The sequence below is a fragment of the Diplotaxodon limnothrissa genome, linkage group LG8 (assembly GCF_057381915.1).
Source record: "Diplotaxodon limnothrissa isolate DT_005_m linkage group LG8, D_limnothrissa_male_GT1.1, whole genome shotgun sequence".
Classification (NCBI taxonomy): Eukaryota; Metazoa; Chordata; class Actinopteri; order Cichliformes; family Cichlidae; genus Diplotaxodon; species Diplotaxodon limnothrissa.
Genome location: NC_140603.1, coordinates 22857794 through 22884108, shown reverse-complemented (window position 1 = coordinate 22884108; position 26315 = coordinate 22857794). Strand labels below are relative to the sequence as shown.

At 42.3% G+C, this 26315-nt stretch overlaps 2 protein-coding genes across 2 annotated transcripts in view; both read right to left on the bottom strand.

The window, feature by feature from the left end:
* Nucleotides 1–5407: 5407 nt before the first annotated feature.
* LOC146626898 (NAD(P)H dehydrogenase [quinone] 1-like) lies at nucleotides 5408–6611 on the bottom strand. Its single transcript, XM_085360261.1, has 6 exons — nucleotides 6608–6611; nucleotides 6345–6509; nucleotides 6139–6269; nucleotides 5959–6066; nucleotides 5784–5885; nucleotides 5408–5707 (listed from the first exon to the last, which is right to left on the bottom strand). The coding sequence occupies exons 1-6, from the start codon at nucleotides 6609–6611 to the stop codon at nucleotides 5408–5410; spliced, it is 810 nt and encodes a 269-aa protein (XP_085216387.1).
* Nucleotides 6612–9779: 3168 nt separating this feature from the next.
* mta3 (metastasis associated 1 family, member 3) overlaps nucleotides 9780–26315 on the bottom strand; it is a 29228-nt gene continuing 12692 nt past the window's right edge. The window contains exons 9-20 of the mRNA XM_085361498.1: nucleotides 25776–25875; nucleotides 25494–25682; nucleotides 24722–24796; nucleotides 23315–23373; nucleotides 23047–23165; nucleotides 21497–21654; nucleotides 19392–19614; nucleotides 17641–17733; nucleotides 17356–17517; nucleotides 16734–16765; nucleotides 16534–16652; nucleotides 9780–9951 (exon numbers count right to left, since the gene is read on the bottom strand). Of these exons, the coding sequence (XP_085217624.1) occupies nucleotides 9780–9951; nucleotides 16534–16652; nucleotides 16734–16765; nucleotides 17356–17517; nucleotides 17641–17733; nucleotides 19392–19614; nucleotides 21497–21654; nucleotides 23047–23165; nucleotides 23315–23373; nucleotides 24722–24796; nucleotides 25494–25682; nucleotides 25776–25875 (1501 nt within the window). The remainder of the gene's footprint in view (nucleotides 9952–16533; nucleotides 16653–16733; nucleotides 16766–17355; nucleotides 17518–17640; nucleotides 17734–19391; nucleotides 19615–21496; nucleotides 21655–23046; nucleotides 23166–23314; nucleotides 23374–24721; nucleotides 24797–25493; nucleotides 25683–25775; nucleotides 25876–26315) is intronic.

The window sequence follows — 26315 nt, the reverse complement described above, 5'->3', positions numbered from 1 at the left end:
TGAAGACCGGCCCCTGTTGAAGTTCCTTTGGCGGGACTTAAAGGTGAATGAACCCCCTAAAATCTTCGAGTGGCAGGTCCTGCCATTTGGGACAACTTCAAGCCCCTGCTGCGCCACCTTCGCCCTGCAGCATCACGTGATGGAGCACACACAGCCTGACGACAGCCTGAGATTCTCCATCGAGAGGTGTTTCTACGTAGACAACTGCCTACAGAGTGTTGGCTCACCGGAAGAAGCGAGAGATCTGGTGGATCGGCTAAGAGAGTTGCTGAAATCAGCTGGCTTCGAGCTACGTCAGTGGGCTTGTAATGATCCAAGTGTCCTGAGCCATTTGCCTCCAGAAGCTAGATCACAGAGTCTGGATCTGTGGCTAGCCGAGGACAAATCCAACCCGCTAGAGACCACGCTCGGGCTCAGCTGGGACTGGAATACCGACTCCTTGGGTTATAAGCACAGGCCCGTGTCCTATGAGGTGCCAACCCTCAGAAACATCTATAGAGTCCTAGCCTCACAGTACGACCCTTTGGGCTATCTGTTACCCTTCACCACTCGGGCCAAGCTCCTTCTCAGGCAGTTATGGGATAAGAAGCATGGTTGGGACGACTCGAATCTTCCCTCCACCCTCCTGCAAGCTTGGTCTGACTGGGAGGTGGAGCTTCAGTTTTTACCTCACCTTACCTTCCCACGTGCCTATGTTCCTGCCAGTGCTAACTTAAAGGGGGCCATTCGTGAGGTGCACATTTTTGGGAATGCTTCTGAGAAAGCTTATGGAGCGGTGTCCTATATGAGGACTGTAGAACAGGATGGGCAAGTTCACCTCACCTTCATCCTAGCTCACTCCCGGGTAGCCCCCAAACGAGCTCTCTCTATTCCCCGCCTCGAGCTCTGTGGAGCTTTGCTGGCAGCGCAGCTGGCCAGTACCCTGAATAAGGAACTCACCTCAGCGATTGAAAGAACAGTCCTGTGGTCTGATTCGACCACTGTTCTTACCTGGTTGAGCTCACAGTCCTGCCGCTACAAGGTTTTTGTAGGAGCCAGGGTAGCTGAGATACAGGAGTTGACGGAACACTGTACCTGGCGCTACATAGACTCAGAGAGTAATCCAGCGGATGACCTGACGAGAGGGAAGGCTCTGGCCGAGCTCAAAGTGCCTAATCGGTGGTCGAATGGACCCCCCTTTCTGCTCAACAGTCCTGACACATGGCCAGAGAACCCGAGCTCCGAGCCCAGTAATGACGAACTTGAGCTCCGGAAAACAGTCTTCTGTGGAACCTCTATCACCTCCACACCTACCTGTCAGGATGGAATGGCATGCAAGACTTGGCAGGAGCTCTTGGATGTTACTGTTAAAGAGCTTTGTGGTCAGGGACTCTCGACTGCGCCATTTAGTGCCGAGGACTATCAGAATGCTGAACAGGCCATCCTCCGGCAGGCTCAACAGGAGTCATTTCCTGAGGAGTGCAGATTGCTTTCAGAAAGGAAACCTGTCTCATCCAGAAGCCGCTTGCTTACCCTGGCACCTGAACTGGATACCTCAGTGGGCCTCATCAGAGTAGGGGGTCGGTTGCGACGCCTAGAAGGTCTTGACGGACCTATATTGCATCCGATTGTCTTGGATCCTTCACACCCTTTCACACACCTGCTTATCCAGAAATATGATGTTGATCTGCATCATCCAGGCCCCGAACGGGTCTTCGCAGAGCTGCGGAGGTCTTACTGGATACTGCGTGGAAGAGAGGCAATTCGCAAGCACCAGCGAACCTGTCCTGAGTGTCAGCGTTGGAGGGCACAACCCTCTGTTCCCAAGATGGCTGACCTTCCAGCTGCTCGGCTTAGACTGTACAAACCAGCCTTTTACTCAACCGGTGTTGACTGTTTCGGGCCTATGTTTGTGAAGGTAGGAAGACGTCATGAGAAACGCTGGGGAATCATTTTCAAGTGTATGACGACGAGGGCGGTACATCTTGATCTCCTAAGTAGCTTAGACGCGGATACGTTCCTCATGGCCCTGAGGCGATTCATAGCCAGAAGAGGGACACCGGCAGAGTTATGGTCTGACTGTGGGACCAATTTCAAAGGGGGAGAACGAGAACTCAGAGAAGCCTTTGCCAACATGTCAGAGACATTGCAAGGGAGGCTCGCCCGTCAGAAGATCAGATTCCAGTTCAACCCCCCGGCAGCCCCACATTTTGGAGGTGTATGGGAGAGGGAAATCCGTTCAGTGAAGACAGCTCTGCGCACCTGTGTGGGTTCCCAACCTCTTCACGAGGAGGTACTCCGTACAGTTCTGCTGGAGGTTGAATTGATCCTTAACGCAAAGCCCTTAGGCTACGTTTCCACCGACGTAGCCGATGTGGACCCTGTGACACCCAATAGTCTCCTCATGGGGCGGCCTGATGGATCACTACCCCAGGTGGTCTACTCTGAGACAGAGAACCTCAGTCGGCGACGTTGGAGGCACTCACAGATGCTTGCTGATCAGTTCTGGGCAAGATTCATCAGGGAATACTTGCCTGGCTTACAGGCAAGGCAGAAGTGGCAGTCAACTCCTCCTGAACTTCTGGAAAAGGCAGTTATTATGGTTGCAGATCCACAGCTGCCTCGAGCCTTGTGGCCAATAGGCCATGTGATTAAGGTTCATCGTAGTGATGATGGACTTGTCCGATCTGCTGATGTGAACGTTAATGGACGTGTTTACACCAGACCAGTTGCTCGGTTGGTAGTTTTACCTGCCGTGCCATCGGAAGACAGCGATACTAAGCAGAATAGCAAGTCGCCTCCCTCAACTGATTAGGGAGCCTTTTTTCGGGGAGCAAATGTGTAACCACATTTGGGGGCGGCTGTATAAAAGGCTCTGGGATTTTATGTCTATGTTCTGCAATATTGTGTGGGGTGGAGTCGTAGGAAATGACGTAGGCAGAAGTTGGGGGTATCGCGATGCTACTCGAGAAGAGGAGATTTTTCTGTGTTAGTTCTGTTACCTCGTAAGCTGTGTTCCTGGTTGCCATCCTTCACGTGATGCTCCGAGTGTTAAGTTCATGACTGGAAACTGCTGGCAACACTGAGCATCTAGGTGGCAATAAAACAGCTGGCGGTGACAATCCAGCAAAGTGGAAGCCTGTTGTCCTCCTTCCTGTATCCTGACCGATACACCATCTTGTTAGCTGCTGAACCTAAAAGAACTAGCCCTCACCAAGTACTCCTCAACATTGTGTCTACACATAATGGACAACTTGGCAAAGAAACAACATTAAATTGTATATTTAGGCACTTTGTTACTAGCAGCCAGTTGCCCAAACACATAATTGGTTCCATTTTCTTCATCTGCATCTATTAAAAATGCCAAAGATAACAGAGTTTGACAGCTAAAAATTTTACTTTTTACCAAAAAGGTGATTCTCAAATAGCTTCTAGCCAAGAACGTATCTTAGTCATATCTTAGTAAGTGTCCTTAAAAATGAGGGAAACTGGAAAAGTGGAGAACAAAAGAAGAAGTGGAGGAAGTAGTGAAAAGCAGATGGAAAGTATCTGAAATCCCTAAGAAATAGGGGGGAAAGCAAAGACCTGATACAGAACCTGAGAGATGCATCAGGCCCTTTAGCTGAACCATCTACTGTTCACTGAAGGCTCATCAGAAATGGTCTCAGTGGATGGTTGGCTGTCAAGAAGCCATTCTTACGGAAGGGAAATGGGGAGAAAAGGCTGAGGTATGCCAAATTACACAGAAACTGAAGTGAAACATCAGTGGTATTGGGTCTCATGGAGTGATGAATCCAAATGTGAACATTTTATTCACGTTATTGTCAATATAAGGTCAGGAGAATGATGAACAGTGAGTATCCATGGCCACCTGTAAAACGTGGTGGATGCCACATCAGCGTCATGGTCTGGGGCTGCTTTTCTGACAGTGATGTTTGGATCCACAATGATATAACATCTGGAAACTTCAGACTGGCAACATTTTTCACCATAACAATCATGCCAAACACATTGCCAATGAAGCAACGCAGACCTGGATAGAAAAACACACACTGGGACACTATCAGTCACTGATTGGCATCCCCAGAGCCCAAAACTCAATATTACTGAAGCAGTGTGGGATCATCATCAAAGAGAAAAGAAAAAAAGGCAGAAAACATGAAAAGAAAAGCTTTGGTGTGACCTCCAAGAGACCTGGAGAATTATTCCCAAAACTATTATGGAAATCACAAGAAAGCTTTCCAAAGAGAGTTCAGAATAAAGGTGTCATACAAATATTGCCAAGTTTGTTAAAATTGTACATGTACTGTATTTCCATGTAAGTTTGCACACATTTCAGTAAGTAGCTCCACCGATTTCCTATTTTCCTAACCACCCCTTATATAAATAAAAAAGGGTGGTTCAATATGTTCCAAACTCTTTCAAATATCTGCTCTAGCTACCATAAATAAAGCCATTTACAAAAGTATTCCTGCATAAAATTGCACACTTTGAATGTTATCAGCCCCAACCACCACTCGGTTGTTTTAGTCACTAAATTAGGTTGAGAGTCAGTGGAGTCAATGCTCTGAAAAGAAAGAAAAAAAAAAAAAAAGAAAAAAAAAACCCACTTTGGAGGATTATGTATAAGACATAAGAGAAAATATACTGTATGCTAATGTTTAAGGTCTGGTTTCCTAGACATGTAATTAAAACTTTAAACTTTACTGTTGATGCTGGGAGTGACTCAGCTAAGGAGAATATTAGCATGGCCATGTTAGCTGCTAGCAGTGACAGAGCTAGAAATATCTCAACGTTGGTTTTAGTTGAAAAGTCACGTGCTAAATTACTGGCACAGGTGGCAGGACTTAAGAGTCCTGTGAGGCCGCTGGCAGCTCTCATTTCTTGACCTCAGCATGGTGATTAGCTCGCCAACTATAACCCGGGTATTCAGATTGTGCTGCAAATAGCATATTGTAGAAAATTAATGAAGTCCGTTTGACAAAGCCAGAAAAAGTCACTTGACTGCACTTTTAAACACTTGGGTGGTTGCACTGTACAATTGCACCAACCTGCTCAGTTGCGTAGATTGGTCAGCACAATTACACGCGTTTGGTGGCAACTTGTGTCAAGTGATTACTATAAATCAATGACGCATCAGACTAATCAGGCCAGCCTGAATAAGAACAGGCATCTCCATATAGAAGTAGTCGCTATACAAACTTGCTATGCAGGGTTGTCAGTGAGTACTTGTAGGTGGCAAGTTTCTTTAAGTCATTGTGCAGTAGTAGTGTCCAAATTACTGAACTCACAACCACTTTACACACATTATCCAGTTACAACTTGAGAGCTTTGATTCATTAATAGACTCGATGCTCAAAAAATCAGAATAAAGCAGCCTTTTTATTGCAGCACATATTTTAAGACATTACATGAACCCACTACATTGTCAGACCCCGGCCTTGGTCTGACTGTTGGCTGGCAGTGGCTTGCCCATGTGGATCCCCACTGTGAGGCCAGACTCGTTGCTGGCATATTTCTCTTTGACCTCAGGCTTCAGCAGGAAACCCTTCTCCTTGTCAAAGTAGTCCAAGGGAGCAAAGTACACAGTGGCTTCCCCACAGAGGTTTTGCAGTCGTGTGCGCCAGCCCTCCAGCATGGAGCTGCGAGATTCAGGAGAACCAGTAGCAGGATCCCAGAAGATCTGAGGGGCAAAAACCTGGAAACCACAGTAGTTCAGGATCCCATTCTGCACACAGGGAGGAGCAGCTGTTACTACATGACAGATCATTTCATGCTTGGCTCGGTTTATAGTGAGACCTCACCTGCAGTGGCCACAGTGTGACATTGATGTCACCATTGATGCCAGTGTCACTGCACACAGATTCAGGACAGTCAGTGGTGAAGGACAGCATGGCTTTCTTGTCCTGTACAGAGGAAGGAGTGAGCAAAGAGGGAGAGGACACAGCCTGAACACAGACACGTTGGTGGAGCTCTCACCTTGAAGATGCCCTCACTGTACCGCTTCTCCTGTGCGTAGGCAAAGCCCAACACCCGATCCATCCACCCCTTCATGATTGCAGGAACAGATGACCAGTACATGGGGAACTGGGAACACAGGTTTAATGGTCATTTTGATGAGGACACCTGATCACAAAGACATTTACAGTCAAACACTACCTGAAAGATGACAAGGTCTGCCTCCTTGAGCTTCTCCTGCTCTTTTTTGATGTCTTCTACAAGTCTGCCCTCCTCTGATGCCAATTTGATCTCCTTTGCGTAGCAGAAGTTCTCAGCATCCTTCACTCCACCTGCAACAAAAATCTAGTGTTTGTATCTGATGAACAGAGCAAAGATGTTTTAATACCTGTAGGATACTGGTATACCAGTGATGTCCTCAGTAGTAGCAGCAGCTTTGAACTTCATGGCGTACAGGTCAGACACCTCTACAGTGCAGCCTTGAGCAGTCAGAGCTGCCACAGCAGCATCTTTGGCAGCAGCATTGAAAGAGGTAGGGCTCTCATGGGCATACACAATCAGCACTTTCTTGACTGCAAAGTCAAAGAGAATAGATAACACAAAGTGCCCATTAGAGCAGAACCAGTTCATTAAAGCACTGAAAATAAAAACAACCATCAAAAATACTTACACATTCTGACACAAGTGCTCCGCGGTGACTGCTGATGCTCACAAGTCACTAGTACTCCAATGGGGGGAAAACTGCTACTGGTGTAAAGCTCAGTAGCCAGGATTTATACACCCAATGGGCTCTGCTTCAACCAGGTGCAGTCAATCAGCAATCAGAGTCATCACTCTGCCAGCTGGAAGTGGGGGATTTTCTCTAAGGCCTCTCATCTTCAGATCTTTTTGTCTTTTAACTGCATGGACACCAAGCATGCGTCACTCCTACAAGATGATTAAAATGAGTTTTTCAATGTCTGTCATTTAAAAGACATGAAAATGAATCATCTTTCAGAGAAACTGATGTCGTCACCATGACATGAATGTTATCTAAGGGTTAATTAATTCTATTAGATGTTGAAACGAGGAGCTAAGCAATTAAACAGGGGAATGATCTTCATTAATCTATATACTTATGCAAAATTAGCGCCAAGATAAAAGTTTGTAGCTATTACAGATATTATGAAAGCAGCCGTGAAATATTATTACTAAATCCTTCATGCCTGTAGCTGGAAAAGCAAATTATAACATGTCAAGTTCAATCTGCTACAGATCGCATAGAAAACATCGGTTGAGAAAGCATCAAAACAATCGCAACAGTTAACTGTGGTCATTCTTCTCTAGCTGCAGGCTGTGGGGGGGGAGCATAAGCTGCAGGTTAAAAACCTTTTTAAACAGAACAACGGGGGTGCAACAAAGCGTGCACATGTACACACAGTGAAGTCACTCAAAGAAAGCTGCGTGCTCCCACTAACATGATTTATATTCTGAAAACACTCCTCATTCTTCACCTCTGTGTCAAATTGCCATATTTTGTGGGGGTATATTATGGCAACCTCACGCAGGACACAGTGCGTATGAGGCCCCATCTATCATATACAACCCACCCTCTCGAGAACAACACAAACAGACACACAGAGGCAGAGAGATGGAGTAGGCGGCTGGTAGACAAGGCAGAATGTGAGTGTATAACACCACCAAATGACTCTCTCTGACAATGGACACCATTATCTAGCACTGCGTTGTTTTTCTCTTTTATTGGTCTCAGCATATTCATAATTCAACACATGACATACAGGAAACACTAACATAAACATTCTGACTGAAAGAAGAAATCAAGTGACCCATCGGTCAGCTGAGGCTCTCACCTCAAAGACATGCGGCGGCAATGCCAGTTCTAAAACTCAGAATAAACACACCCGGATGCGCTGGCAGGCAGCTTTTTGAGGCAATTTGGCGGTACAGCAGGGGGAGAGAGGTTTGAAATCAGTAAAAATGCAAGCGTCAGCTTTAAAGAACAAAAAGCAGAGGATGTTAGCTCATAGCAAACAGCTGCTGGCAAAGCCGCATGTATTTTTATGCCTCAAAAAGTTGCCGGGACATCACAGCCTTGAGGGAAATGTGACGGATCCATGCCCTTTTCTGCTGCAAAGGAAGTGCTTTAGTACCCATGTTTGGGATAGGTAGGTAGAACTGGCCATAGAAAGAAGATGAGTTCAATTTACAGTGATGTAATGACATATACAATATATTATACAGCGGTTTATGTGGGAGGTTTATGTTGTTTGATGTAAGCTGGCTCTTAATTTCTCTGCCTCGTTATACTTCAAGCAGATTCATCATGAGTAACATAGTTTCTTAGGTAGAATTATACACGTTTTGTTTTTATTGTTGTTTTTAAGAGGGCCTGTTATGCATTTTCTTATGTTATGACATATATATTTATATATATATAGAGAGAGAGAGAGAAATTACAAGTTTCATGTCCATATTAAAGAGGATCTGTTCTATTCATTTATAGTCCATATTTCTATTCCTGGGCACTACTAAAGTACCTTTTAATAAAAGCAGCTCAAAATAATCCTTATTTATATTTATTTGATCCTTTTTGCAGCCCTTGCTCCGTCCTCTGAGTGAAACAAGTTGTTCAACTGTGTCGCCGCTCCATGTAAGCTATCTTATTCTAATTGGATATCCCTCGTAAACAAAAGGTTTGAACAACAGGTGGGCGGGACTTCTGTTGTCACAGTAAGAGAAGGAAAAACTGTGTGAAACTGAGCATTTGGCTCACAGGCGTTACTTATTAAACTTTTAATATCAGCAACACTGATAATACAACCCCTTTAAACATGCCAAAAGTGTGTGTGTATGAAACAAAAGCTTATGCTTGAGACAGTTTTTTCCATTCTTAACTCTGAATTCCTTTTAGGATGTTCTGTTTGCAAGAAGCTGCCAATCAGTTAAAAGTTGGCTTGAACAGGAGAGGAGATAAAAATGCTTTACTTTGCTTGTGAGAATCTGCACCAAAGCCCAGCATAAGATATACAAGGCTCATTTTGAGCCTGAGTGAATGATGCAAAACCACTTCAGTATAGTCCAAGAATAGAAATATGGAGCCAGAAACAGACCCCACTTAAATATCTCATCTCTCTTCAACACTGATTCCAGCTCATTTATTTAGATTTCAAGAGGTGTGTGAATGACTGAAACTAAAACACAGTTTATAGCATTCGTGTCTTAAATGGCCAATCTCAGTATAGTGCATTTTCTTTTTTAATGTTAGCAGTGGACTCGTGTCTTGATACCCATATTAAAAGAACCCCATTCCCCCTTAAATGCAGCGCTACCCCTTCCCCACACTAATTCAAGCCCCCATGCCCCCACCCAATATAACTTTATACAAACTGATAAAACTTCACGAAAATTCACCATCAACACAAAGGTCACACAAAGTCCTGTGGTTACGTCCATCCTGTAAAAACTAAAAACAGCGGACATCAACATCCGCTCGGACCGCTCCCTCATGTGTTGGTTGATAGGGTCACATATATATAAGCACGCTCTCTACGTGCACCCAGATACAGTATATACATATACAAATGTAATCCCCAGGGGAGTAAAGACAGGCAGCACTTGCAGTCAGGTCAGGCTTATGTTTCTATTGCATTGCAGCTCATTGCATCCTTCTGTTGCCAAACAGTTAGACAGGTTGTTTAAGTGTTGTCAGGGGATACAATGGTATTTTTAGGACTAAAAGTAAAGGGGGAGTTTGAGGATTTAATGGCAGAACAGGTGGTGAGAATTCATTAGTGTGTACGCAGAAGTGCAGGTGGAGTGGAGGTCGGAGAGTCCATATCCGATCAATCGTGGATAACAATGGGGCCTCGCATTCTCAGGCTGGGGTGAGGGTGTGGAGGGGCGAGGACAAGCCCCTGCGGTGGACCCTGGGAGACCCTGCGCAGGGTGATTTGCTCACAAGGTTGCCGGCAAGCGTGCCTCAGCTGGGAGCGAGACAACATCCGTCGAGCCCGCCTAGATGGATGGAGACAACATGGGACAAGATGAGTGAAGAAAAAAAACAGGGATGCAGAGATAAACAGCATTAATAAAACTAAAAGGATGTTCCTGATCTTAGGCGTTTGGTACTTGTTTTATGCTTCCTCTCTGCCATATTTCAGGGGCTTATATTATGTTTTTCATTCAACTCCAGGTCTGAAGCAAACTTCTAAGTGCCTCAGTTCTACAAAAGACTACCAGAGACTGGCTTCATAGTTGGTTAGTCTGGTTGCCATAAACTCATGTGTTAAAATGCACAACTTTGCAGCTGAAATTAACATGTTTACACCTGGGCAGTAGTTCAACTACCGGTATGCTTGTAAGATTTTGAAATTTTTTTAATGCAGTAATCTGAAAAAATGGCATACTGTGTGGTGCAGTTTGTGCATCAGACTGGCTATGTCCATACTATATATTCATCTTTTATTTTTCCAACCTTTTCTAACAATCGACACTACTGACTTTGCAAATTCAGATTAATAATACAAAGATTTGGTAAATTTTATAGGTAAGACTTTATCGATCCCCTAGGAAATTCCCTAGCAAGCCAAGCTGCAATGTCAGCAGTTATAATCCATTAGACTACATTTTACAGAAATGGTATTATAAGTAAATTTACCTTTGGTACTTTAACTGTATTTCACTGCTTAAAAATGCAAATATCAGCAGCTAATCCAACTATTGCCTCGAGGGTCAGGGAAACAATAATCACTCAACATGAGTCGAAAATCCTTAAATAAATAAAACAAAACAACAACAAAAAATGTTTTTACTAATACTTTAGCACTGAATTGCTGTCATGTGACTGACTGATTGTACAGTAACAAGCAGATGAGTAGGTGTACTTAATAAAGTGGCTTCTGAATGTATTTCTTAGCCTGCAAATAATGCTTGTCTGAGACGATTACTCATGTTGACTGCATCAACACATAGAGCCCAAATATACAAATTATGAAACTGACTTCATGAGACAGCTGATTTATCACCGTGGGCTTGCCATACTGCGCTACTGGTTGTTAATCATCTGGTTGTTTGGTTGGAAAAAATGTAATCATCAGTCAACATCTGATTCTGGTTTTAGAATCAGTGTCTCTTAAATATGAGCAAGAGAATGGCTTCTGATTTCTCTGATCAGTGCAATTTAAGCAGAAAAGTGCAAACAGCCAGAGAACGGCGAGTTCAAGACACGAAGATGAAAAATCTCATAAAGAGAGAAAGCTGTGAAGTTTAGGGTAGTTTGAATGATTTAATATGAGCACAGTTCAGCTGGAGGGCAATACAATGCGGATCCAGGCTGTTGAGAAGGTAATTAGATACAACTAGATTCTTCTCATCTCGAGAGATTTACTATAGGAGAGTGCAGCGCGTTCCGAGCACCAGAACAAATACACGTGTCTGTTATGAAGTAATAGAGGAGAACATTTTTGCAGGATTTTCTGGCTCGTTGAGGGTTTTGTAGGTAATTTCCAGACTGCAGTGGGCTTTGCGGCGTGACAGGAAAGCACTTTTTACAACCCACAGGCACTAAAGAATCCCAGATTCTTGGGACACACTCACAAGTCTTGGACAGAGCGCTAATTGAATCCAAATGGAGACAAATGCAAGGTGCATAACCACAATGTATAGGTGATTATTCATGGTTCCCTTAGAGCAGTCTGAGACTTAATGCACAGCAAAGCTCTTTGTGCAATCTCATTTTCTTCCCCTTTCCTATTGCTGTAAATGTTGTCTCGTATTGTGAATGCAAAACACACCGGCTGCCTCCAAATCCCCGCTGCACTGCACAACTATAATGTGCCGAACCACGGGGATCTCCTACCGAGCAGATTACAGTACATTATGTGCCAGTACATCCAACAACACCAAATGTGTCTGAATGTGCATGTAAGAGTCTCCACACAAATCTCTCAAGTACAGTATACCCTGACACTGAGCACCGCATGCGTGTGCTATGGCTCAAAGTTAGAGGACACGCAGTTATAACACGGAGGGAAAACAGAACGGATTTATCTCTGCTGGTTGTCTGTTCATCTGGTTGTTGGGAGGAAGAAAGCAAACATGTAAATCTATCCTCAAACATATCAGCCTGTCTCATTTATATTCTGCTTTGCTCTGCTTCTGTATCCTAATGTTCCCCATTTCTGACGCTTTGCTATAGACAATCATTCGATATATGATATTATAACACTGTTAATACTGAGGCATTGTTAAGCACTTTAAGCACCATTTCGCTGTTTTAGCTGTGAAGCTTGTGTATCCATTTTATTTGCAGTTTGATTGCTTAGTTCAGAAGTTCGGAGCCTCTCCAAATGCAAATCCATAAAATCTGAAGGATAATGTGACAAATTTGGGGAAGAAATGAGACGTGCTCATTTTCCAGCTCCATATTTAGCGCTTTGAGTGCTCCGGAAGAGTAGAAAAGCGCAATATAAGAATCAGTCCATTTACCATTTGCCATTTATTTTTAATCGTGGATTCTACTATAGTAGCTTATCATGATTCATAGTTTAAAGTAAGCTCCTTAGTTTTAGCTTTTCTATCCTTAATCTAGTTTTCTTCTGACTGGCTGCAAAAGATTTAATCACCAGCTGGGTGGAGCTTCCTTGCCTCGGATGACCAATCTAGGGATAACCAATTTGTCTAAGACATCATGAAGACCAAAGCCCTAGCCTTTGGTTCACAAGGATTACCTTTACATACACTTATTATTTAAAACATTAGCCGTGTTAATGTAGAGCTCATTTTAGTATAACTTGGTTGTTGAGTGTTTATCCAAGTTACATTCTATGTAAATCCTAGATATGGTTGTGTGTGAAAATCTCTGTGAAACTGAAGTTTTGGAAAAATCCAGATCAGCCAATCTGGCACAAGAGCCCGACCACATTCAAAGTCACTTGAATCCCATTTCTTCCTAATTCTCATGCTCGATTTGAACTTCAGAAAGTTGTGCTGCGAGTTACTGTCATGCGACTGGCTGATTAGAGATTTACAAGCGATTAAACAGGTGTATCTACAAAAGTATTTGGTAAGGATATATGAGAGAAAATAAGGAAAACATGTTAGGTCCAATTTATAGCAATTTCTCTTTGCAAACATCTGATTTTTGTGATATCTTGGGAGTATTCGATTTCAGGAATTAAACAAGCTGCCATTCATTTACTCACCAAAATGCAATGGGGGGGTTTCCAATTAAATAAGGGGGAAAAAGTCACTGGAGTGCTATTTTTTATCAGCAATGAAAGAAATGAGGAACAGTGGTGTAATAGTTTTGTATTTACTGGTTATTTATGGACTGCTGTCACCTCAAGGGAGGAAAACATTAAAAGGTAGGAAAAGTGGGCTCTTTATACCTGGTTTATACTTTGAGTGTAAAATGCAATTTACATGCGAACAAAATATTTTAACATAGTCTTTACATGAAAGCCATGAAAGATTGCTAAAGATTATTATAGTTCCCAGAGGATGTTCTCGCTTACTTTCTTGTACTTTCTTTAAGTAGTCTTCAGGAATAGTTCTCCGGGCTACATGAAAGACATGCTTTGGATGTTGGCTGCCTTTTGTTCCATTTACAGTTGAGTTCATCCACCTCTGCCTCAACAATGTTGAGGTCCAGGCCCTGGGGGTGCCAGTCTTTGACTGATGGTGTTCCATTCTCTGTTTTTCTATCCAGGTATGTTTTTATTGCACTGGCAGTGATTTTGGATTCATTGTCCTGCTGAAAAATTAAGTAATGCCAAGTAGATCCTTTCCAGATGGCATTGCACGGTGGATGAAAATCTGACGGTACTTTCTGCATCTACAATGCCATCAAGTTTGACAAGATGCCCAACACCACTGGCTGAAATGCAGCCCTAAACCATGACATAGCCTCCAGCATGTTTTACAAATAGCTGTAGACACTCCATGTTTTGCTTTTTTCCTGACCTCCTCTAGACACAATGATGGCAATTCAAATAAAAAAGTCTTTCATTTGGATTGATCTCTCTGTAACACCTGCTGCCGCTGATTTTAAGTCCAGTTCTTGTGTGATTATTGTACAATATTTTAAAAAGTTTAAATTTTCCTGTCCATAGTTTCAAATTTTTTATTGCCTAACTAGTAGAATTGTTTTAATGATGCTCCACTGCGTCACCTAAAATGAAACACATTTTGTCATCTCTACTTTCATTTCTATTTATCTCTCTCCCATCTCCGAATTAGTGGGAGACATCTCCAACCCCTTGTCTATACTCTGTGTTTTCATCATACTCAGAGAAAAGGAGAAGCAAAGAAAGGGAGTTGATGAAACCTCTGATCATTTCTCATTAGCACCAACTTTTCAGGGCACATCTATTAATGCATTTTGTTCAGAAAGGCATTAATTGTCTCTACTAGGAGACAATTAAACAAAGGGTGCAGAATTCAGATCGATGCTGTCCCACTCACACGGCCATGTTGCCTTGGTGGTAACTGAGTGATTCATGCAAGTGCAGCCATGGTTAATATGGTAATGATATTTCCACTCAGGGCACAACGGTGCCAGGCTCCATCTGCACCAGTTAGCCTCCTCTAATTTTAGCCCCAGCGGTCCGAGGGCGGCTGTGAGAGCCGAGCGCTATGGCTCATTTAGACACAGGCTTAATGGAGGAACATCTTTCTCTTGCACATGGGAACACATACGTACGTGTATGAGTCCATGCGGGAAAGTGCATGTGTACATTTAAAGAAAAAGTAAATGGATGTAAATTCAGTCACATAGAAAAAAGTATATTAATGGCTAAAGCAACGCAAAAAGAAACAGACCATGAAGGTGAATACACTTGAATGAAGAGGTTTTTTATTAAAAATGTATACGCATATTTGTTTATAATGCAGAAAAAAAAACCAACAGCAACAAAATCAATGGCAGGCTGTTTCAGCTGAAAAGCTGGAGGATGATGAAACAGCATGTTTTGAACAGCTGTTTATGGCACAGTTAATCGCATTTATTAAATGTTTTATTAAATTACCTGAATGCACCATGAAATCTTACATTTCAGCTGGACTTTGGTTAAATCTTCAGAAAGTATACCATCTTTCACCCGTGCCTTCAAAGACATGCTTGTGCTTATGAGAGGATTCATCATAAGTGGGATATGATATTCACATTCACCCCTTGGGAACCTGAATGTCTGCACCACCTAACCCTCAGACCCACAGGGCTAATGTAGCTAAAAGGTAACTGAACTGAATCAGACAGCAATAAATAAATAACTAGAAATCTGACCAAGACAAATCCTTAAGCGCCTTGAGGCAACTATTGTTGTGACTTGGCTCTATATAAATAAAACTGAATTGAATTCACAGTGAAGCACAAGATTAATGTCTATATGGGAAAAAATGCATCCACATCCTTGACTGAATCCAAGTGTGGGACTAGTCTCAAAGGTTTGAACTGGACTTGTTCTCTGCTTGTTTCTTTGCTCTCTTTACTGTTAGTTTTGATTTTCTGTGAGTCTTCAGTTCTGGATACATGTTAGCTCTAGTTTGTTTGTGTGTCTGCGTTTCACTGTTTCCAGTTAAAAACTATGTCATTTTTTAGTTATCAGGCTCTTATGTCTTCCATCTTTGCTCTTTAGCTCTACTTCCCTTCCTCATTGTCAGTGATTGTCCTCACCTTCACTTGTGTTTCATTACCACACTGTGTTCATGGGGTAATCCCCTGATTATCCCATGTGTACATAAAATAGTCCAATTCTTCTCCTTAGTCTCTGTTTGCTTACCTGCATGTTCTCTTGTGGTGTCTGAATAACATCTGTTTAATATTTGGGCTTTTATCAGTGAATATACAGCTTGTTAATTGGTCTGTTGCACTTTGGCTCTTATGCACTGCACACTCCCCACAGTCTGCAAACTTTAACAAACTGTGACAGGGGGCCAAATTTAGATATAGTGAGCCTAAAAACGCAAATCAATCATGAAATTTGTACTATTTATAGATCCATTAATTTTCTTCCATGTATCTAATTCGAAGGAGGGGTTTTGAGTCTATCTCAGTGGCCATAGGGCAAGAAGTGGGGTACAGCGGGGACTTTGGACTGTGGGAGGAAGCCATAGTACCCCAAGAGAAACCACGCAGACACAGGGAGAACATCTGCACAGAAAGGACCTTCAAATCCAGGACCTTCTTGCTGTGAGGCAACAGTGCTAACTATCACACCACTGTGCTGCCCAAGCTTCTTACTGATTTAAAATCCTTTAAAGTTGTCAAAACCCCTTAAACCCCCCCCCCCAAAAAAATAGTACAATATGACATGAGTGTGTTAATCAGTTTCCAAATTTTCCATCCAGTTGGTCAAAACAGTGTTGAATGATGCGCTGATGTGTTTGCACTCTTAGGGCATTGTGTTGTATCCTTTTGAGCTGATGTGCATTGTGCATCTGTCTCAAGGTCACCATGAGACAAAAATAACTCGCTGTCCATTTCTGTCCCAGACTATTTCCTGTCATCTGCTTTCGCTCAGCTGTCAGCATCTTCCTTCAGACACACACACACACAACAAGCCTATCAGAATTCAAGAAAGGGTCACCTTTGCTTACCTGGTCTCCCGTGTGACAAGGAAGAAGCTGTCATCGGGAGCATCAATCCAATTAGGGCGCCTCTTGCGAATCATCACTCCTCCTCTGGTATTTCCACTGCTGCTGCTGCGGCCGTTATGCTGCAAGACATACATCCGAACGTTAGAGAGCAGTCGATGCAGCTGTAGAGGAAGTGTAAAGCAAATAGAAAATAAGCCTACCATGAGAGGTCCACCTGTTGTACCTGGGTTCTCTGCAAAAACAAACCCACAGCAGTGAGAGAAAGAGGCAAAGTACACATGAGGGAATCTGCCAGTTGCGAGTAGTATTGATTGGTTTTATTTCTTGTCCTAGTTACAAGTTGTGCAACAAATAACTGTGTTTCAATTTCAGTAAAAAAAAGTGAAGTTACCAATAAAAAACAAAGTGTCAAACTGAAGTTGAACCATCCAAATTATCCAAATGACCCCCATCTGCTGATTCGTTTTCATTAGAATTAGTTGTCATTCTCTCCAACGAGCTAGTTTAGATAAGAAATGGCAGAAAAGGTTATCAACTCCAGATGTATTCCTACTAATTGGATTTTTTATTAAGCATAAGGATAACAAAACATTGGATATCAACACTATTTATTCCCCAGACTTAATTCACATTACGAGTAACTTAAAAAAAAGAAAGAAGGGATGCATTTTCTTTTTTCTTTTGAATGTGGGGGGCTTTAAACAGAATGGACTTTCTGCTTTTGAGCAGGATTAAATTAAGCAAATCTGAAAATAATTACCTTTGTGGGATTAAATCAGATCTCTTTTTCTTTTTACTGATTAATAAGAGTCTGTGATGTACCTGTGCGCCTGTCTGGGTCAGCCCTGCTGTGGTGATGATAGCTGCGTTTTCCCAGCATGCCGTGAGGCCCATGTGGTAGAGAGGAGAGTAGGCGTCTAGGGGGAGGCGTCTGAAGGCCCGGGGTGCGGTGGGAGCGAGGGGCGTGGGTTGCTGGACGGGACTCTGGAAAAGACACACCGGAGGTGCATGAAGTGGCTCCTATAGACCGAGTTATTTCTGCTCATGTTTTATTGGCTTAATGGGTTAGACTCCTACTGCTCAAACACTGACTGTGTGTTCATTTACCTAGAAACTGCAGGACACTAGTCAGAGTGCTCCTTTGGGCGGCTCTGGTTTTAGGTAGGCGAGTCCCCTGCCCTTCCGACACCCTTAACATGTCTAAACCAAACACACATACACAGAAATTTTTGTTAATCCCCTCTTCTCCCCGTATTTAAATTAAAAAAAAATAAAAAAAAACCCTATTTATCCGTTTATCAACATGAACATCTCATGCAGATGAAAATGGCCTCTTCTCAGGTACATGATTATGGATAAAGACCACAAGATGCAGGATTTGATGCAAAGGAGCAAATGACTGAGGTATTTTGCAGCGACTTGCTCTAAGGGAGGAGAAATCTCCCCCCCTCTCACATGCGCATACAGATGTCAGCACATGCTTACATGCATGAAAACATATCGTAGACACATACATTCAATTATGAAGACGGCATGACAGCAGGCACTGGAGGTTGAGTCCATGCTGAGGAGTGGGGGAGGCGGGGGTGCCGCTGTGCTTCCTCTGAGTGTGGTGGAGTTGATGGACAGAGAACACAGACACATGAAGCACAAGGACTCGGAAAAGATGCTTTCAGGTGTGACTTTATTGCAGGTCTACTCCACATTCACACAGCAATGAAAGAAAAGAGCAAAAAAAAAAAGTAGAGGTAGAAGATGAGATGAGAATATTGCAACAGTCGTTAGAGAATGAAAGATGAGGGAGGGGAAATCGAAGGCGAGGAATGAGTCTGAGTGGCAAATCCTGTCCACAGGATATACGAGACAGGGTGGATTCATATGAATATTGCATGATTTGAAACACAGGAAATTAGCTGAGTGAATAATATGGCAAAAGGTCCCCAAATGGGATCTGGACTCCTTATGATTGGGCCTGATCTACTAGGGGCGATGCAGCCAGCAGCTATACCCAAGTCTTCTCTTCACCTTCCTTCCTTCAGGGTTCCAAATCTGTCTGAAGCTCACAATCAATCCAAACAGTTCACTTTGTCTTGTACACAGATACACACATGATCAATAGGAGGGAAAAACGCATGTGCAAAAAAAAAAAAAAAAAAGAAGTTTAAATTAAAAAAATATTTAAAAATGGTGATGGCAAAGACAGTGAAGCTGAGGTTCAGTATTTACAATGAACATATGTGGCTGAGACAACTCACTCAGTCATAACAGCACAGACTGGACGCACCTTTACCAGGAGCGCCGTGCAAAATAGAGCTTTTCTTAATAAAATACATTTCCTCTACCAGCAACTTCAGCAAATATATACGGCTCAGACTAGACTTCTACTGGATGCTGTTACAATCTATTCATTATGACAGGAGCGACTTCAGTCACAGTGTGTGTGTGTGTGTGTGTGTGTGTGTGTGTGTGTGTGTCCCTGTTTAACCACACGAACAATGGCTTTTGGTTCAAAGTGACTCAGAAACATAACAACAGGCAAAAGAATAAAAAAAATAATAAAGAAAAAAAAACACGAATGAAAAGATGATCAAAACTCAGTTATGAGGACAGGCAGTCTTTATTGGAAACGGGGGGGAGAATACAAAAAACAAAATAACAATAATTATAATAAAACAGAAAGAGACAGACGGAGGGGGTGGGTGGGGCAGAGGCGAGCAGAGATGTCGGGGGCTGATGGTGGGGCAGTCGGGGTGAGGGGAGGTGTGTGTTGGTGTGTGTCTCTGTATGTTGTGTTCTGTCTGGAGATGTGTATGTGTATCCATGTGGCAGAAGTTAGGAGGAATTGAAAGAGCTCTTACACTCTGCCTTTATGGCCCCACAGTTAATGGGGACAAAGGGCCGGCGCGCAGCACGGCGCAGCCTGATGATGTCACGGCACATGTGCCGGGCCAGCTTGGTGAGGCGGGTGGCCTGCAGCAGGAAAGCCTGCTTGGTCTTCATGGAGGATTTGGGGCTGTTGCTGTTTCGCATCGGCACCATGTGGTTGGACTGGCGGGGAGCGTGACCCCTTGAGCGAGACTCCTGAGATCGAGGGAGGGACAGAAAGGAAGGAAAAAACAAACAAACAAAACACAAAAGAAAATTTAATCAGTTTGACATCCGGCAGAAAATGTAAAAGTCAGAGATGGTTCAACAAATCCAATGGTTTTTAAACTCTTGGGCAGGGAATGGGAACTTCAGTTGAATGGTTATATTTTTGCAGGGGGAAAAACTCATCTTCATTTAAATGCAGCCTTAGTGCATATGTGCACATCAAAGAGCTGCACTGAGCATAAAAACTCAAAAATAGACAATTTTGTTCAAAAAACCCCCAAAAGTGTATCATGTTAAAATTTCCAATAAAAAGGGATTAAAAAGGTTGAGTATATATATCATGCTGACCTTTATGTCACCAAAATTTAACTTGGATTTGGTTTTATTAACAAAGGCTATTAGTTTAAAATGTAGAATGGTGGCTTTCTTGGAGAGGGGGGGGGGGGGGGGGGGGGGGTCATGCCAGAAAAGGTTTGATAACCACTACACTAGCTTCTGTATTATTGGATTTTATTTTGAAAAACCATTATCAAAAGATTCACATTGGCTGGTTTGAAGGCTTTAACAAAAAATCTGAAAAACAAATTAGATTTTACTGTTATTTATTATTAAAAACATGCATGTTTAACACAAAACTGTTTTGTGGTTCAAACTGTTGTAGAGGGGAGTCTAATTCACTCTGTCGTCACTGTGGAGGCTACTGTTCGTGGTGCTGTTGAACTGTATTGTGTAATACAGTGAGGAGAATCTAATCATTTGCCCGCCCCGTTTATCCCAGCGCATAATTACAGCCTCTAAAACGGCCATAAAGTTGAATCAGCACCCTTCTGAAAACAGTTTAGATAAAAATCAAGCATTACAACCTTCCTGAGGGAAGGATTTATTGCAGGGCCGCTGCATTAGATAACTGGCAATCGAGCTTGTTTTGTGAAACAGAAGCAAAGCCACTGTTTTCAGATGAAGACTGATATTAGTAAAAGCTTCTATTATGGTTTCCATCAGCCACTTTCTTGGACTACTATTATTTTTATGTCTGGATATTTTGATATTTTGTCACTGCATCCATAAAATTTACATCAAGATGGTAAACGGGTTAAACTACTGAGTGCCTGATGGTCCCTTAAAAATATTTTTACCGCAGCACAATCAGCAACCTCTCCGGTGAGTCATCATGCAGCTAAACTCCAACTCCTTCGTCTTAGAATGCAGCTAGTAATGGTAACCCTTGTTCTGCTCTGCACCAACGAGGGGCTTAGCATAGAGCACGGCTGGGTAATTAATCTTCCCAAGAGGCCACGAGAAACTGGGATTGCTATGAAGGGCTGCACCAATAGCTTATAAAGAGATAAAAATGAATACTGAGCAGAATGGAGATCAGCTCATCGCTACAGCCCTCCACAACAGATCAAGATTCTTGTGTTCTCAGTTTCTCCTTGAGAAAACCGATTGCCCACCTCTGATACAGAGGCACATGAACCAGTTCTCCATCTGCTCCAAGCTTCTGGTTATGATAACCTTCAGCTAGCAGAGGATCACCAAAATAACCCACACTTCCATCACCAGCTGTATTCCAGTTGAAGAACATTTTTACCACAGCTTAAGATTATCTTTTTGGGATTGCCTCATCAGTGATGTGAAAGGGCCAGGAGCTAGCTGGTTTCTAGTGTCTGAACTTAAAATAAAGGCAAATTGTGGCCAAAAGAACAGCTTAAAATGTGTCACCAAATTTAAAGTGTCAGGAACGCTGCATCACACAGGAGGTACAGATTTTTACAAGTTTGTTTCAAAGGCTTTGTTTTTGTCTAACTCTAATATGAACATGTTTTAAGGACCTGCAGAAACCCTTCTCTGTACCCTCCACTGAGCTTACATTGCTTGCTGGAGTGGGTGAGGTCCTCTCCTCTGGACCCTCAGCTCTGCTTGGCATCTTCAGACCACCGTACTTCTTCCAGTACATCCAGCAGGAGACGCACAGACGACACTGCATGTTTGGAGGCCCCCATGAATACCACTGGGCTGACTGCATGGCTGTTAATGTATGGAATCCATTAACACTTGTTAGAGAGATGGCAGAAAAGACTGGTCTCAAGACACTAAGAATATTGATCTCCATCTTTTCCTGTGTGATTTTATCAATATTCATACTACACAAGACGTCACTATATGCTTGCTACTGACTTTAAGTGCTTACAAACATGAAACAGTGCACGAGGCCGTTGTACTGCAAAGTGAGCAGATATTAGGCATTTAGATTTATCATTTCCATCAAATAATTTTAGTTGTCAGCTTTTTTAAATATTCTACATTTTACAGTAGATTTTAAGGGGAATGTTAGGATGTGTTCAAGAACTAATAAGCAGAACTCAGGTTATAATTTTTACAATTCTCCCAGTTCTCAGTGCAATTGAGTCCCACCAAGGGACACAAAAATGAATATCATCATAATAAAACGTGACATCAGCAGAAGTCTGCCACAGACAGATTTTTATGTCCAGCAGAATTATTATTACTGAAAAGTCAAATATCCAGAGAATCTTGCAACTTGTGTTATAGTGGATTGTTAAAATTCAGAAACAGTTATGTTGAAGGCATTTTATGCTACTTAGATTTTTGTTGACAAGGGGCAAAAAATGTGTATCCTCCAACAGGTTGATTTAAGGTGAAACTGGTCACAAAGAGTTAAACACTGCTGCACCAAAAGCCTTGGGGCAATGGGTTTGTTTTGGTTGCTAGCAGACTGCCACAGTTGCCTGCAGTTTGCGCGCAAGATTTAGATTTACCTACAAATATATGCCAGCCCTTCCCTGAGCAGCAGCAAAACTGCATGGCACTACACAACCAGAAGCAGAGTCTGTACACCTTCACTCTGTTTGGGAAATACTTTTTTTTCCCCCTTCTTTGTGATCGGTGGTTGCAGTGGGTCATCAAAAGCTCTCTGGGCCTTTGTTCCAGGTTATTTATCAAAATCATTGCACCCATGCTTAAAAATGGCTCTCCTCGTAAGGGTGAAAGTAAAAGTAATAATAGAAGAGATAAGAAAGAAAGCAAAGTAGTTAAAATTATCTTGGTTTTGTTCTAGGAATGTGTGACTTGGGCTGTAGCTAACCACCCTGCTTGCTAATCCTCTCACAAAGTGAAATCTAATATTTTTAGGCAGCTAGAGGCACTCTGTTAACACTCTGGGTTGCATACTGTGGGACAACGATTTCCCCTTTCAGTCTGTGAAGCTGTTAATAATAAGCAAAGACTGAAAATAAAAGGAAAGCATTTCTTCTTTAAGTAAGAGAAGCGACAGCTGTCTAAGGCTTCATTTGTTTCCATTAGATTTCTAATTGACTTATGTTCACTGCCCTCACCACTTAATTTCACACTTGCCATGGCTAATCACACACTCACTCTCACACGCACACACTAACTCACTGTAGCAGCTTTCGCAGGCTCTGCCCCCCCCTGCTGCGTGGTAGGCCCCGGGGCCCGCTCCGTTCACCGTCGCCATCTTGCCATTGGTCATCGAGATCTGGTTGGGGTTGGGTTTGTTACTGTCAGAGGACAGACAAAGTGATTTAGGAAGCAGAATGACAGCAGCTATACTGCATAAAATCATCATCTGTCCACCACAAGCAGAGTAACAGACAAAAGACATCCAATGTCATCTGCAAACACTGAAATATGAAATAAAGAAACTTACTATGTGGGGATATAAACCTGCTTCAGCTTGCTTTCTGCCTCTGCTGCCTTCAGTCTCTTCTGTTCAAAGAGGGAAAAAAATGGATTTCTTCATTAATCCCAAAATAAAAAAAACTGTTGCCTTTAACAAGCATTGCTTCAAATAAAACTCAGCCCTGCATCCTGAAAGTTGGAGTGTGGAATTACAGTGGTAATAATTAAATCTGTCGATGTAATTCAAAGGAGTTGTTTTCTCCCTCTATGCTTTTTAGGGGCACATAAACACAATTTATATCTGAGCACATGAAATCCTTGGAGAGCAAAGGCTATCCCTTTGTGCATGCTATACAGTTGGTTGCTCTTCTCAAACACAAGGACCTTTTTAACCAGATTTTTTGCTTCTTTGGTTGTAAACATGTTCTGCACCACCACGCCTATCTTAAGGGGAACTACCCTGTTTCTACACAGAGGGCAGTTTTACCATAAGACGTAACACTTAGTCTGTGAATAGCTATATAAAGTTTTCGATAGCTCTAGAAAAAGAAAAAGTTTAGTAGGCCGTGCAGCAAGCATTTTTCAAATTTATTAAGCAATGGAGGTCCAAGGAATGGTGCAACTGAATTAGACGTAAAAGTATCCTACAGTTTTTAAGCTGCACTCGTACAGACTGCCACTTCAGAATTAATCACTGCAAATACATTTATATCGGTATAATAAAAACATAACGAGGACCATTTTACTATGTGTGGCAGCTCAGAAAAAATTAAATAAAGTAAAAAGAATAAAAAAAAGACATTTCAAAAGTGGTCAGAGCTGTGGGTGAGAACTTTATTTCAATAGAAAGCCTGATTCTAGCCACTTCTACTTATTTTGTATCCCTAGGGATACGGTTAAAATTTTAAAAACTGAACAAGCATGAAAACGTCACTTTTTGTGGGGACTAATTTTGAACTGTGTGAAACCTTTTGATTTTACAGAAAGACAGTTGGAATAGTTGTTGTGAACTGCTTTGGTTTTGTTGTGCCTTTCTAATGAATCAATGAGTTTTTGCACATTTTTAAAAGGAAACAAAATCTTGAGCTTAAGCTATTCAGCTCCTTTGAGAAGTCTTTTTTGAAGATGTTGACTGCCTGATACGCTTTTCCTTTTTTTTTTTTTTTTTAATTCTTGCAGCTTCAAATAAACATAAAAACTGGAGTATCCTTTTCAGATTAAAGTCCCATGTAGTAGTCAATAAAAAAACAAAAATAAACAAAGCTAGGACAAAGTTGCTTTATTTATTTATGCAGGAGGAGTTTTTGCCCACTAGAAGCGCGATGCAGTTGTTAGGGATGGCATCGTTTAGTTTAATCTTGTGTAAATGTAAGAAAAACACACACTAATTACAAAAAAAGATGCATGTAGCATAGCAGCTACATGGTTTTCTCACCTGTTGCACATATCTGTCTGTAGTCTTCCACATGTAGTAATACTCTATGATACTGGTCAGAGACTTCCACGGCAGCTTCACAAGAAGAACGGTCGAGCACGGGGAGAGAAAGAAAGACAGACACAGAGCAAATTAATGATATTAATATCTCATGTTCTTGCCATCTGGGTGCGAAGCCTTCATGTATATTCATGAGCAAGAGGCATCGTGACCACAGAGGCTCAGAGTTACTGGCTTTGCTTGGTTCTGGGCCTCAGACGGAAACACAGAGAAATTCACACATTTAATAAGTATTCATGAGCACCTGGTGCCACCGCATACACCCATACCCTGGCTTTATTGTACAGTAGAGGTAGATGGTGGGAAGGAGAGTTCAAAAGAACCAAACAGTCATCCCTCACCCCCACAGGCTTGAAAGGCGAGTGCTAAAATTGGTAATTTTGTGCTTCACAGAACAGCAGCCTCAATTTATGCAGATTACAATGGATTTCCATTGTGACAGAGTTTCACTGATGAGGGAGGACGACTCTTTGGAAACTTCTCAAAGCCTCAAAGTCGAACCTCTCAACTGTCCATCGGCATGCTGTGAATACATTTCACCACATGAAGACTTTAACTGCACAGTGAGCAGTCTCTCACAGTAACGGGTAACAACCAATCAAATGCTACATAAAAATAAAATATCTTAAAAGCACCATAAATAATGTAATATTCTTTTGAATAACTTCTACGTCAACAGGATTACCAGGCAGAATGATAACAAAACACTTACAAAGTCTTGTCGGATGTCATTGAAGTCTTTTCCATATTTCTCTAATGCCTCTTCAAACATGGCAGCTTCCGAGGCGCTCCACTCCTCCATCTCATCCCTGCAAAGCACCGGGCCCCCCGCTGGGACCAGTACGCTCAGCGCACTGGACAAATCGTAATTATGGCGGTGCAATGTGTCCATCGCATGGAACTGTAATCAATGCACGCAGAAAAAAAGCTTACAAAACCATCAATTAAATCCCAGCAAGGTGCTGCAGGGTTTGACTGTGTGTGTCCCACTGACCAGTGTGATATCTCGTGAGGCTGCAGCTGCACTCATGTGTAAGCTTGGCTGTCTAACAGAGCTGCTGCAGTCCAGCGCTCGGGCAAAGGTCCCGACCGCCCTGAAAATTACCCACAGTCAGTCAATACATGATACATATATGCACAGCTTACTGCATGGTCTGACATATTAATGTGCAGGGCATGTCTGCAAAGAAAACACTAACAGCCTCACAGCTCAAAATATGCACTGGGTGGTATGGAGCAAAAATATATGGCAAACACAGATGAGTCGTTCATCAGAAACAGTAAACAGTCGTTTGTTAACCAAAAAGCGATTTAAATCTCTGCGTGATTCATTTTTAATTCATTTTCATCCTCCCTTATAAATAAAAACCCATGACAAATTCACATATTGAATGAATAAAAATGAAAATAATGAGCCAAACTTATGAGCCATGGCTCATAACAGTGTGCATTTATATTATCTCACACACTAAATATTTCAGCCAATCCTTCACAGCACCACGGGCTATTAAAGTGCTAAAACTCAGAATTATTA